At 35.2% G+C, this 15,147-nt stretch overlaps 1 protein-coding gene across 1 annotated transcript in view; it reads left to right on the top strand.

Annotated features, from left to right (window-relative positions):
* LOC114049459 (ryanodine receptor 2) overlaps nt 1-15,147 on the top strand; it is an 811,539-nt gene that overhangs the window by 739,116 nt on the left and 57,276 nt on the right. The window contains exons 90-93 of the mRNA XM_027870708.1: nt 1,154-1,235; nt 3,086-4,383; nt 6,361-6,428; nt 10,932-11,079. Of these exons, the coding sequence (XP_027726509.1) occupies nt 1,154-1,235; nt 3,086-4,383; nt 6,361-6,428; nt 10,932-11,079 (1,596 nt within the window). The remainder of the gene's footprint in view (nt 1-1,153; nt 1,236-3,085; nt 4,384-6,360; nt 6,429-10,931; nt 11,080-15,147) is intronic.

Genomic DNA, 15,147 nt, shown 5'->3' on the forward strand with positions numbered 1-15,147 from the left:
AATTTTTATTTTCATGTTTTATATGAGGCAACATGACATAATGAATAGAGTGTTAAATTGGAGTCAGAAAGACCACGTTCAAGTCCCACTACTAAAACTTACTAGCTATGTTATCTTTGGCAACTTAATCTCTTTGGCCTCAGACATCTATGTAAGATTATAAATTGTAGATGGGTTGCCATATGTATGCAGTTTGCACACTAAAGGAATCACAGATCCTTGCTTTATTGATGTATGATATAACTTAGCAGTTGACTTAGACTGAGGCACCAACTTCTGAGGATATAATTTTCCATTATAGTTAGAATCATTCAAAATATTGTTATTTCATTATATAACAGTGCTCAAGTGATTTAGAATCATACCCTATGCAAAGAAAAACAATTATAGGGTTTGGAATAAGAAAGATATTTGTACAATATATACATATATATTATATGATATCAGGGATATGCTATGAAAATGAAAAATATGATGGTGAGAAATTAGCAATTATAATAACTTGTTTTTAATGTAATAACCTTTCAAATTCTAAGTTACTTTGTGAAATGCAGTTATTTATATAATTTTTAAGATTTATGTTACATATTTGAGCCTATGTCACCCATCATGCATACGACTCCTTCATGGATGAAATAATATAATTGCATTTTCTAGGATTTATTAAGACTCTACAGCATATTAAGGCAGACAGAAAAAAACACAAAATGAATTTCAATTAAGAAGATTTTTAAATAATCAAGTGTTTCTACATAATTATGTAAGTGGTTGACATTTTTAGAGTCCAACAGTGTTCTTAATTACCAAAATGATCTTGATGGTCTTTTAAAAATAATACCGATATTAATATATCATAATATAATCTATGACTTGTTAGTCTTTTCCTCCTTTCAGCTTTAATGTTTCCACTTAAACAGTGTTAGCAAAATTCCCCTTCATGTGAGTGATGGAAATTCTAGTTTTCTCTATGGTTAATTTAGCGTGACTGACTAGTACATTTTCCCTCAGTCCTACTTAACAACATGTTAATATATTAAAGTGCTGTTATGTATTGCACCAATATAATAGTTCAAACACTGTGACACAGAATGTGTTAGTCCTGTGTGTGTAGTTTTCTCATATAGTTTTAAATGCATCATATTAATGTTCACAGGATTCCAGCCAAATTGAGTTGTTGAAAGAATTAATGGATCTTCAGAAGGATATGGTGGTCATGTTGCTGTCCATGTTGGAAGGTAGCTTTGATTAATCAGAAATGCAAGTACTATAGCACAGTCTTATATTCTCTAATTTGATGGCCATAAAACCCAAAATGCTTTTTTTTGGAGGTTTAACATGCTCTAGAACAGGGCTTCTTAAACTTTTTCCACTCACCACCCCTTCAATCCTTCTTAAACTGTGGGTCATGACTCACAGTTTAAGAAGCCCTGCTCTAGAACAGTGGTTCTCAGACTTTTTGGGTCTCAAGCAACTTTACATTCATAAAAATTAATGAGGACCCCCACCCCAAGGGCTTTTGTTTATATGGGCTTTATCTATAAATATTTGCTGTAATAAAAATAAAACATCAATATTACTCTGAAACTAGTTTTGGACTCATTTACCCCTTGAAAGGGTAACAGGGATGCTAGGGGTTCCTGGACCACACTTTGAAAACCAATGCTCTAGAAAATAGCAAACATCACCTGGAAATGACACTTAGTATATGTTCTTATATAACCACTTACTCTCTTTTTCTCATGAATTAAAATTTAAAATTCCTGTGACTCTGAATATACATGTCTAAAAATTGGACATAATACAAATTTTTGCTACCTCATGAGGGATGTCATGAGGATTGAGCTTTTTGACACATGCAAATAAATATATTTCACATTAATCAACTGATAGTGATTACGAATACTTATAAAATCAAAGAGTGAATACATCATTGGCTTTTTTAAGACTACCACATTATATGGTATTTTTAAGCCTATGGATTTTTAAACCATAAGTCACACACTATGCTCATGGGCAAAGAAATTTTCACTTTAATGTTCTTTTTAAGAGAAGTTATCTCAAATTGCATAAATAGGTCAGCTAGTTTCAGTTATGCTGGGAGCTTTGTTTAAGTAGATATAATTAGAAATTCTAGTTTGAGAAGTGGCAACAGTAATTTAATCACATCACGACTGTTGGAGTTCATTGGCACTGAAATAGGTAACTCAGAGCAGTATGGCACTGTATGCTACCCTCAGTGCTTTTCTTTTCTCTTCATGTTCCATTTATCTCTATTACTTTCTTTTGCCATAATTATTTTTCTTCATCTTATATCCTTATCTATGTTTTAGAATGCCAGCAGTACCCACAAACATTGCCTAATCAATATTTACTCAATTAAAGAGATTTTTGGCCTAATGTGTGAGCATGTTAAATACATTGCATTTGATGCAGTTATCGACTACCAATAGTTTCTGCATGTCCTGTTGCCATGAATTTCCAGTTCCCTGACACAGGTTTGAAGTTCTGTCCAAATAAATATCTTGAGACCTTTACTCTATAAAAAATATCCATTATCTAGGTTCATATATTACTAATTATATAACATTTTCAGTCCAACCAATGAGTGCATTTGGTGATTCTATAAATTGCCATAATATCTAATCTCTCTTAGCATACTATTGCTTTATGATGCCCCATCAGCAGACACCCTTGTGAAGTAAACCAAAGTTTAAAGACACTGGAAACATCCTTAGAGTCATCTTTTACAGTAGTGGCAGAATAGTGTCCAGCAGTTACTTCATTTTCTCTTCTATAGTACTTACTTTTTTTATGTATATAAAATGGGACAGAATATTGATTTCCATCCTATTATGCCCAAAATATTATTGAGGAAGTATGTCCTATAGCATTGTATCTTTCAGACCATAGTGAATCTGTGTGTCTTACTGCTTTAACATGAAAGTACCATATGTTAGACAAAAAATAAGCAGATGTCCTGTGTCCATATACTGGCAAATATATTTCATTTAATATGTTTACATATTAGCTCTTCATCTTGCTAAAGTATATTCATTTTGAACAAATAAAATTCTTTTACCACCAGGTAATGTTGTTAATGGGACCATTGGCAAACAGATGGTTGATATGCTGGTAGAATCTTCCAACAACGTTGAGATGATTCTAAAGTTTTTTGACATGTTTTTAAAGCTAAAGGATTTAACTTCTTCAGATACATTCAAAGAATATGACCCTGATGGCAAGGGCATCATTTCTAAGAGGGACTTCCATAAAGCAATGGAGAGTCACAAGCACTACACTCAATCTGAAACGGAATTTCTTCTGTCTTGTGCGGAAACAGATGAAAATGAAACCTTAGACTATGAAGAATTTGTGAAACGTTTCCATGAACCTGCCAAGGACATTGGCTTCAACGTTGCTGTCCTCCTGACCAACCTTTCTGAACACATGCCCAATGATACCCGGCTGCAGACTTTTCTTGAATTAGCAGAGAGTGTACTGAATTATTTTCAGCCCTTTCTAGGCCGCATTGAGATTATGGGCAGTGCAAAACGCATTGAAAGAGTTTATTTTGAAATTAGTGAGTCCAGCAGAACTCAGTGGGAGAAGCCACAAGTCAAAGAGTCCAAAAGGCAGTTTATTTTTGATGTAGTCAATGAAGGAGGGGAGAAGGAAAAGATGGAACTTTTTGTTAATTTCTGTGAGGATACCATCTTTGAAATGCAGCTAGCTGCACAGATCTCAGAATCAGATTTGAATGAACGGTCAGTGAACAAAGAAGAAACTGAAAAAGAGAAGCCTGAAGAACAGGAACCTCGAATGGGCTTTTTTTCCATTATGACTGTTAAATCAGCTCTCCTTGCCCTTAGGTACAACATCTTAACTCTGATGAGAATGCTCAGTTTAAAGAGCTTAAAAAAACAGATGAAGAAAATAAAGAAAATGACCATGAAGGACCTGGTCATGGCCCTCTTTTCATCCTACTGGAGTATTTTTGTGGGCCTCTTGCATTTCATATCCAGTGTTTTTAGAGGTTTCTTTCGTATCATGTGCAGCTTGCTGCTGGGAGGCAGCCTGGTAGAAGGTGCTAAAAAGATCAGAGTTGCAGAACTTTTGGCCAATATGCCAGACCCTACCCAAGATGAGGTGCGAGGGGATGGAGAAGAGGGAGAAAGGAAGGCTATAGAAATGGCCCTGCCCACTGAAGATCTAACTGACCTAAAGGAATTAACAGAGGAGAGTGACTTACTATCAGATATTTTTGGCTTAGACCTGAAGAGAGAAGGAGGACAATATAAGCTCATTCCTCACAATCCAAATGCTGGGCTGAGTGATTTAATGAGTAACCCAATCCCTGTGCCTGAAGTTCAAGAAAAATGCCAGGTAATCTGTTTAATTCATAGCCTCTCTAGTCTCCTGGGGAAGGGTGTGCTATAGAAAATTTAGCTTGATATTGTTACTGTTGCAGATATGTACCAGTGCTGTTTTGGGGGGTGGGAAAGAGTAGTTATTTTTAATCACCAGATTACCAAACGACTATTGACATTTTTAGTGAAGAGATACTTGGATTCTTTATAATGGTTTGTTTTTTTCTTAGTAGTGAGAATAAAGCTAGTGTCCTGGAAGTTTTGCCTTATCAATCAGATAAACAAATAATCAATCATTAAACATTTATTTATTCTGTACTGAACCCGGTGCTAGATAAGACATCATGAGAGATACAAAAAAAAGTATGATTGCCCTGGACTGCCTTCTCTTCTCTATACACTTTTGATGACTTCATCTCTTCCCCTGTGTTCAGTAATCAGTCGACTCTTTTCAGTTGACCCTCAGATTTGTAAATCCCACCCCAACATTTCCTCTGAGCTCTATTTCCACAATACCAACTGCTTGTTGAACATCTGTGCCTGTCTTTTCTGCTGTCAACTAAACTCTACTGAAAATCTACCCCTTCTCTTGAATTAATTTTTTCTATTCATGGCACTGCCATCCTCCTTATAAGTATCAAAACCTTGGAACTATATTCAACTTTTCTTTGTTCCTCACCCTCTACATCCAAGCCGTTATCAGAGTCTATAAATTCTATATCCACAATATCTCTTTCTCTTGTCCCTTCCTTTCTGTATTGCTACCACATTAGTTCAGATCCTCATCACCTCTTACCTGGACTATTTGGGTAGCCTCATGCCTCTTTCCCTGTCTCACCAGTCCGTCCATCATAGAACCATCAAATTAGTCTTCCTAACAGATATATTTAGGTACAATACTTCCCCACTAAAATCATCTTTTATGGTTCCCTATTGTCTGTAGGACAAAACGTAAACCCTAGACAATCTTTTTGACTTGCCCAGCTTTATTTCACTTCACTTCACATATTTTACATTTCAGTAAAACCCGACTACTACATATTTCCCAGTCTCATTCTTCCCATTGCTACCCCCATACACCTGTGTAGGACATTCATCATTCCTTCAATGTACATAGTACAAAAGTCTCAGTGAATTAGTGAGACAAAAGTCTCAGTGCCATTTTAAGCTATTGAAATGTCTGCCTTATTTCTAACTAATATCTTTTTCTCCTTTCAAAGCTGAGCTCAGATTCCCCCTTTTCTGTGAAACCTTACCTGGTTTTACCACATAAACATGTTCTCTTTCTCCTCAAATTTTCCTAAAGCATTTTATTTAGATAGTTCCTTTGGCCCTACCACATTGTAACTTGTCTTATACCGATTTATTTACATGTTATAACCCTACTCCTTCTCTAGATTGCAAACTACCCCTTAAGAGCAGAGTCTGCAATATATCTCTGTTTGTATCACCAATACCTAGGACAGAACTTTTGCACATAGGCATTTAATAAGTATTCATTGAATTGAATAAGATGAACTACATAAGTAGTTAATACATAATTAAGTGTTAAACGTATCTGTCAGTTCAGCAAGTGTTAATAAATCGTTGTGGGTTAGAGTAGTCCTTAGGTTAAAATTCCATGTAGGGCATAAAGCCAGTGGGAATTCAAATGTTCTTTGAAGGATGAGTAAAAATTATCTGCAAGGAAAGGGAGGGATATTAAGGGAGAAGAGGGCATTCCTAGGGGGGAGATGAATAATAAAACTAAGTCACAGAGAGGAAAATGAGCATGGTATGTGTGAAGGACAGTCAAGGAACCAACATGACTGAAACAGAGAGAGTATCCTTTAAATGGAATGAAACGCAGACAGAAATGATTAGATTTGATGCTGGAGGCACTGGGGAATCATTGTCAATTAATGTTTGGCTTGAGTGTATGTCTCTTTAACCTCATCTCTAGGTTACATGCAATATTTTTTAGATTTTCTTTCTTCCCACTGATCCTTTCAAGGAACAGAAAGTGAAAGAAGATGAAAAGGAGGAGAAAGAAGAAACTAAATCTGAACCTGAAAAAGCAGAGTAGGTATAATGTACATGATACCCTTTCCTTGGCTTCAAAAACTTTTTATTTTAAGTCTTCCACCTCCCTGACCAGTTATGGCTGAGTACTCTCAATGCATCTTGCAAAAGTCCTTTCAGCTCTAAAACTATGGTCTTATGATCTCAGAAAACATCAAAACTGTATGAACTTTATAACAATGCACTGGGTTCTAATAATAAAATTTCACTGACTTAACCCAGATAATTTAACTGATATTGAGCTTAGTTCTGGCCTATCATTCTCAGCCCTCCTTCTCAGGCTGTAATGTCTTTAGTTTATAACTGTAGGAGTTGAGAGCCTTTGATGTCATTCATGTATCTTTTCTTGCCTTCCCATAAGAATCAAGAATTTCATTTATGCCTTATTTTCTGCCCTATGCTAAGGTAGCTTGAGGGAAAAAAAGTGCCTTATATGATGCTATCTAATGAATATTTGGTTAAGCCAAAGCTTCGATTTTTAATTACTATATTTTGAGCCTAAGTCTGTCTTGTTTAGGCAAGTGAACAGAAAGGATTTGTTTAGTTTAGTTTAGTTAAACTCAGTAGACTCTCATATTAGTATTTTTTGAATATTTAAACTAATCATTATAGTCATATAATAAATGCCTGGTTATAAGACAATGAAAGCATGTCACTTTAGTTTTTCCAAATCATTGATTTTTTGCTAATTGTAGTATCCTATAAATTTCTACATTTTCTTGAGGTATTGTATATCTTTTTCACCTTCATTTTTATTTTCTGCTGAGCTTTATTGCTTTTGCTGGCCTGACTTCAGCTTCCTATCCCATACAGGACACATACCGCATGACTGTATATCCTAAAATATTCATGTATCATGAGATGAAGATTGAACAATTTGATTTAAGCATATATATCAGAAATGAATGCACATGTCAACCTTAGAGAAGCCTAAATTTTCATTGCTAATACTTAAATATGTCATTAGAGATGATGATTCTGTGCTATCATGTTTTTAGTTGTCCAATTACAATTTTTTGTTTCATTACATACCAGAAAATGAATATATTGAGGTTGTATATACCTGTGAAACATCCCTATTCATGTTTTTATGCTCTTTTTTAAAAGGCTACAGGACCAACAGTCAAAAAACCATTTCAAACACCCCAGATTCATTTTTCCTTGCAGCAAATTGGTATCCTAAACCCTTATATTACCAGTTATGTTACTCTTTGGACTTGATATTTAGTGACTGTAAAATTTTTAAAGGAACCTATTGCACCTTCACTGGCTGTCACCCATACCTGGCATGGTCTCTCTCTCCTCATCTCTACCTCCTGGCTTCTCTGGCTTACTTCAAGTTTCAGCTAAAATCCCACCTTCTTCAGGAAGCCTTTCTTGATCCCCCATAATTTTAGTGCCTTCCCTCTGTTGATTACTTCTAATGTAATCTGTATATAGCTTATTTGTATAGTGTTGTTTACATACTGTCTCCCTCATTTGACTATGAGCTCCTCAAAGACACGAAGTGTCTTTTACCGTTCTTTGTACGCGCTGTGCTTAGCACAGTGTCCAGCACATAGTAGGCACTTTATAAATATTTATTGAATTTTTGACTGAGAGCACGTAAGTCTAATGTCTCTTCAGGCCTATAAAATTTGTATGTGTGTGTGGGGGTGTTTTAATTGGACTTAGACTAAAATGAATTATTCACCTATAGAATTCCCCAGATTGGGACCTTCAGATCATAGGCAATTAGGTCAAAATGGAATCTAGAAAAGCTCTGTCTGTAACAAAGAGCATAGGGTCATAAATTTGTAGTTGAAAAAGGATCCCATAAGCCTTCTAGTACAGCTCTCTTATTTTGTAGATGAGGAAAATGAAGACCAGGGAGATTGTGACTTACCCAAAGCCATAGAGGTAGTAAGTAGCAGATATAGGGTTTGAATCCAGGGCTTATGACTCCAGATCTGAGTCCCCAACTTAGGACTCTGGGTCCTCTGCTCACATAACCATTGAACAATATCATACTCAGTAATTTGTCTGCGCCTTGATCCCATCCCCTACGCTCTCAAACGTCACTGCTGTCATGAGTTCTTTGTACAGTATTCCCTTTCTACCACACATTCACTAGAGTGAATATTGTTTTTCTTAGGTTTAATTTTAAGAAAAAAAACCCATTAATACTACAATACAAACATAGGATTATAGGCAATTGGAAAGCACATGTAGTGGCTCCTATTTCACTAATTATATCTGAATTATAACAGAGTCCTTGGCATTGCTTTGATTCTACAGATCGCTATACTTTTCATGTGTTGCCCTGTGATGGACTGAACTGGGGATAGTATTGCCTTGAATATCAATGAGAAGCCTTTTGATTTTGTTTCAAGAATTGTGCTATGTTGCACAGTAAAAGTTGTCTTTCAAATTTATTTGTATGTTAAAATATCATATTCTTGAGTTCACATTTTGATAGCCTGGTTTAATCTATGATAGCCTGGTGGTATGTTAATTCAAATTCAAATATTTTTCACATTACAGTTCAATTCATAAATTTCAAATTCCAAAGCCATAAATACAATCTAGTACCTAAGAATTTGGCTTAAATACTTGTGAAAGCCAGGTCTACCATGACTGCCATTAGGGGAGAGGGGAAACAAGAGGAAGAAAAAGAAACGCAATTCCACAGAGTATCACAATTAAATTTTAAAAAGGTAGTTAGAAACACACTTTTTGAATTGACCAGCGTATTTCCTAAGAACAAATTGCCAACTTAATTTTTATGTTATAAAAGAATCTTTTCATCATTTACATTCAAAATCCTAGTTTTCTATCACTGCTCTAAATGGCCAGTAATTACTTTCTCAGTATAGAGAGAATTGTACATAAAATTGCTAAATCCATAGTTTTTAGATGTAAAATACTTTAGAGATGAAGTTCTATTAAACAGAAATATTTTTAATTCTCATCCAAATTTCAGATGAGAGCATTTCTCTGTGGAAATTGTTTTGAAAACTTTCCCATGAAGTTGATAGCCCAGATTCTAGCAAAATTTAAATATTCAAGAGAAAGAGCCTGTTTTGGTTACTTGAAGGGCTGAAGATGTTCTATTGTTTTAAAGACCTAGATTCGAAGTAATGAAATAGCTTTTTAATTAAAAGGACCAAAATATTAATAACAGACATCACTTCAATGCCTTAAGGACTATAGGTACCTGGCATAAGTATTGTGTAAAGATGCTAAATTCTCAAGGCAGAAAATTGTTTTATTTTCAAAGTTAGCAGTGCTTTTTGTTTGATTCTTATTCAAGGAGTTGATGTGTTTTGTTTTATTTTTACTTATCATGGCACAGTTCAAAATTCTTCTATGCCATTGTTTGAAATTTTAAAAAATTACATTTTCAAATATTAGCCCATATTTATGTAACTTTAAGACTGCATACTTTTCAATTTCAAGACTATAACTTATGTTTTAGCTCATAACATTCAAATTCTTTCTAACGTACATGTATAGTTTTGTATTCTTGCAAGGAAAAATTTTTTCCAAAGCATCTTTTTCAAACATTTTGAAACATTGCAGTATGCACATTTTAAGGCAAAAGACAAAATAAATTTTGTCCAGTAATAAATTATACCTAGATTATACATTTATAAAGGTTAACTCAAAAACATATGAATTATTAAACAAAAATGAGAGCAAACTGAAGGTATTTACTTACTTTTAATAGTCAATTAAATATAGCAAAAATAATCAGAAATCATTGCTTTCCATTTTATAACAGAAAATATTCCATAGTCCTAATCTGAACAAAAAAATTTCCTCAAACTGGGGAAATGCAATAGAGACTTTAATATCCTTCTATGAAATAGGAGAAAAATACAGAAACTCTTGTGTTCTATAATTTCTACCTCTATAATACTCTAGTGTCAGGAAGGAATGTTAGAAGATTTAAGTACAAATGTTCACCTTATTTTTCTTTATCCAATTTAATGATACATAATAAATATAAATCCATCATGAATATACATGTGTGGACACATGCATATATATGATGTACAGAATATATATTTCAGTATTGTATACCTTTTGTAAGCCTTACTCCACCTATTTGATTTGGTTGGGGTTATTTTCACCTTCTTATAAGCCAGGTATTATTATATGCAATAATTCTTGCTGCTTCTCTTTTTTTTTTAAAGTCACAATATCCCAGAAGAGCAGAGGAAGGAGTATAGACTGTTGTCTGAATTCTTCCCAAAATATTTGGAAAGTATAATATACCTTACAGAAAAACTTTTACTCCTTTACAAATTGACTACATATGAATTAATTGTTATTTTTATGTATTCTTGACTTCAGAACATTATAATTAATTAAAAATTGCTTTTCCAGTAGAGTAGTAATATGCTGGTGCTCTTGTGTATTCTGATTGTGCTCATTTCATTAGGTATAAAATCTAACTCAGAGAACTTTTTTGCTTGTTAATGGCAAGTTCACCTGAGGAGTACTGTTCATTTTTTACAGGGGAGAAGATGGAGAAAAGGAGGAAAAAGCCAAGGAAGACAAAGGCAAACAAAAGTTAAGGCAGCTTCACACACATAGATATGGAGAGCCAGAAGTCCCTGAGTCAGCATTTTGGAAAAAAATCATAGCCTATCAACAGAAACTCTTAGTAAGTCCTTTTCCCTTTCTGATTAACTAAGAAAAAGTGAGTTATACATGGTTTTTGTGAAATCATGATAGTTCAAGTTAAGTAAAAATAACTGGATTTCTGTTCATTCAAAGAGTGCAAACAGCTTAATAATGTATGAGTTGTTTAACAGTTTCTTAGTTATTCCTATCTTTGCTAATAAAAAGTTTGAAGTATTTTTCTGCCCTCGGGCACTAAGGCCTCTTTTCTTCCCAAACACTAAAAAAGGTACTGTGTTCGTCAATGTAGTCTTCAATATGAGCTCTTATAAGTCCTTCAATCACTAATTTTCTACAAATATACAAGATAAATAATTTCTTGTCCTCTCTTTCATTAGAGAAAATTGATATCTTGGATAAGTCATTTAATTTATACAAATCTGAGTTTCCTCATATATACTAGATAACCTCTAAGATTCCTTACAATTACAAATCCCATGATTCTACAATCCTATGAAATAAAAGATATGAAAAGATAGTTCTTTAAATTTAATGACAGCGTATAACTTTAGCGGAAGTATTTCTGAGACCAACAAAATATTCTCAGTAGTTTTTCCAGATCTTTCTTTTTCCCAAAAGTATATCTAAAAGTATAGAAATTCCTTTCCCACAGAGTCTGGAACTGAAAGGAACCCCAGAGACTATCTAGTCAGATTCTTCCTGTCCAAGAATACATGGTCATCTAGCTTCTGCATGAAGACCTTCACCATAAGGGGACCAACTACCACCAAGGTAGCATAGTTATGCTTTAGATCAGCTCTAGTTGTTGACAAGTTTTTTCTGACATCAAACCTCAATCTGCCTCTCTGCGACTTCTATCCATTGTTCATACTTTTACCCTTTCTAGCCAAGCATAGCAAGTCTCATGATGCCTTTTCTATAAGACCAACCTTCACAAAATGGGCAGCAGCTGTAGAGTAGAAAAAGCACTAGTTCTTATATCAGGGGACCTGAGTCCAAAACCTGTTTCTGCTACTTAGTACTCACGTGACTTTGGACAATAAGTAACTTAACCAACCTGGCCCTTAGTTTTCTAAACTGGGAAGTAAGGGGGTTGGACTAGGTAGTCTCTTAAATCCCTTACAGATCTCCCTACCTATGATCCCATGATCCTGTAGACTTGAAGATTGCTATTGTGTCCTCACTGAATCTTCTATTTCCCAAGCTAAATATCCCTGGTATCTTTGACCTCTCTCTCACCAACTTGGCCAGCCTCTTCTGGACCTAAAATGTATTGCCCAAAACTGAACTTTGACTTATGTACTCTAAATGTAGTCCTACCAGTATAAAAGTACAGGCCTCTCATATCTAAACTTCTGAACGCTGTGTTTCTCATTTTAGCCTATTATAACATTAACTTTTTTGGCTGCCATGTCACTATAGACTGATTCTGAGCTTATAGCCAGGCCATTCAAGCCTCCAGGCATTTTCACATGAAACAGTAATCCTTTCATATGTCTAAAATCAATAAAAATTTTGTATGAGAGACCTTAAGAAAAAGGTGAAAACTTTAGGGAATAAGAGGGAGGATAAAATACTATCTAGTAATCAGATTCAGAAATTTAGAATGTCCCTAATCAAAGATCCTGGAAAAAATGTTTTTGAAAATACTGAATTATTGTGGGGCAGTGTCAAGATATTGGAGAAAAGGCAGGGCACTCACCTGAACTCTTCCCCAAACCCCTCCAAATACCTTTAAATAATGACTCAAAACAAATTCTGGAGTGGTAGAACCCACAAAAGAACAGAGTGAAACAATTTTCCAGCCCAAGACAACTTACAAGTTTGGCAAAAACGTCAGCTGCACTAGTGTGAGAGTGGAGCGCAGTTCAGTCCAGGCCAACCCAGCACAGACTAGGCCCCAGCAAACCAGGAGCAGTCCTTGGGGGCAGCTGAATCTGTGGCTTCAGTGGTGGTTTCTGGACTTCTCAGCACACAGACAGTAAAGGTGTTGAACAACTGGTCAGAAGGAGATTACAGGGTTCTCTTTGCAGGCACTGGGAGCAGGACTCTGTTGCTTTGCCTATGTTTGGATCTGTGTCATAGTCTCAGATCTCAGTCCCAGGGGGAGAAGGAGCACTAGCACACCACAGCTTAGGGCCACAGGGGAGCAGAAACCCTAGTCAAAGTTCCAAGGTGGAAAAGAGTGCTTGCAGTTGCTCACAGACTTCTCCCTAGATCATACTACCTAGGTAGAACCGAAAACTTACAGGTCCCCAGAATTACCTCTGAAAACAACTACACAAAAAAACCTGAAGTTTGGGAAAGTCTCCCCTCCACTCTGGAAACAGAGCTCCATATATACTAAAGAGTTAAAATTCAAGAAATAGGCTAGAAAATGAGCAAACAGCACAAAAAGATCCTGACTATAGAAAGTTACTATGGTAACAGGGGAGATCGAAACACACCCTCAGAAGAAAATAAAATCAAAACTCCTACATCCAAAGCCTCAAAAAAAAAAACGAATTGGCTCCAAGACATGGAAGAGCTCAAAAAGGATTTTGAAAATCAAGTAAGAGAGGTAGAGGAAAAATTGGGAAGGGAAATGAGAGTAATGTAAGAAAATCATGACAAAAGAGTCAACCACTTTGTAAAAGAGGCATAAAAAAGATACTGAAGAAAACAACACCTTGAAAAAAAAGAATAGGCCAAATGGCAAAAGAGGCACAAAAATCCAGTGAAGAGAAGAATTTTTGAAAAGCAGAATTAGCCAAATGGAAAAAGATATACAAAAAATCACTGAAGAGAAGAACTTCTTAAAAAGCAGAATTGGCAAATGGAAAAGGAGGTACAAAAGCTCACTAAAGAAAATAATTCCTTAAAAATTAGAATTGGGCAAGTGGAAGCTAATGACTCTATGAGACATCAAGAAATAAACAAAATCAAATGAATGAAAAAATAGAAGAAAATGTGAAATATCACATTGGAAAAACAACTGACCTGGAAAATAGATCCAGGAGAAATAATTTAAAAATTATTGGAGTACCTGAGAGCCATGATCAAAAAAAAAAAAAAGAGGCCTAGACATTATCTATCAAGAATTTATTAAGGAAAACTGCCCTAATATTCTAGAACCAGAGGGTAAAATAGAAATTGAAAGAATCCATTTATCACCTCCTGAAAAAATCCCAAAATGAAAATTACCAGGAATATTACAGCCAAATTCCAGTGGTCCCAGTTCAAGGAGAAAATATATTATTTTGGGGGGTGAAAATAGCTTCCCAACCATTTTATTTTATTTTTTTATATTTTTTTATTTTTCCCCCATTATTTATTTACTTTTAGTTTTCAACATTGACTTCCACAAGATTTTGAGTTCCAAATTTTCACCCCATCTTGCCCCTTACCCCACCCCAAGATGGCATGCATTCTGAATATCCCTTCCCCTAGTCTGCCCTCCCTTCTATCTCTCCCCCCACTTCTCTTATCCCCTTCCCCTTCTATTTTCCTGTAGAGCAGGATAGATTTCTATACCCCATTTCCTGTATTTCTTATTTCCCAGTTGCATGTGAAAACTTTTTTTTAAACATGTGTTTTTAAAACTTTTCATTCCAAATTTTCTCCCTTCCTCCCTCCCCACCCACCCTCATTGAAAAGGCAAGCAACTCAATATAGGTTATACATGTGCAGTTATGCAAAACACTTCTATAGTAGTCATGTTGTGAAAAACTGACTCTATTTCCCTTAAACCTATCCTGCCCCCCCATTTATTCTGTTCTTTCCTTTGATCCTGTCCCTCCTCAGAAGTGTTTGCTTTCCCAGTCTGCCCTCCTCTGTATCATTCCCCTGCTGTCTTATCCCCTTCTCCCCCTATTTTCCTGTAGGGTAAGACAGATTTCCATACCCAATTGAGTGTGTATGTTATTCCCTCCTTAAGCCAAATCCTATGAGAATAACATTCACTTATTCCCTCTCACCTCCCCTTGTTTCCTCTCCAGTGTAAGAGACTTTTCTTTTCTGTTTTTTTGTGAGATAATTTACCCATTCTACCTCTCCCTTTTTCCTCCCAGTATAATCCTCTCTCACCCCTTAATTTTATTCTCCAGATAAT

The sequence above is a fragment of the Vombatus ursinus genome, unplaced genomic scaffold (assembly GCF_900497805.2).
Source record: "Vombatus ursinus unplaced genomic scaffold, bare-nosed wombat genome assembly UNPS02014798.1, whole genome shotgun sequence".
Lineage (NCBI taxonomy): Eukaryota > Metazoa > Chordata > Mammalia > Diprotodontia > Vombatidae > Vombatus > Vombatus ursinus.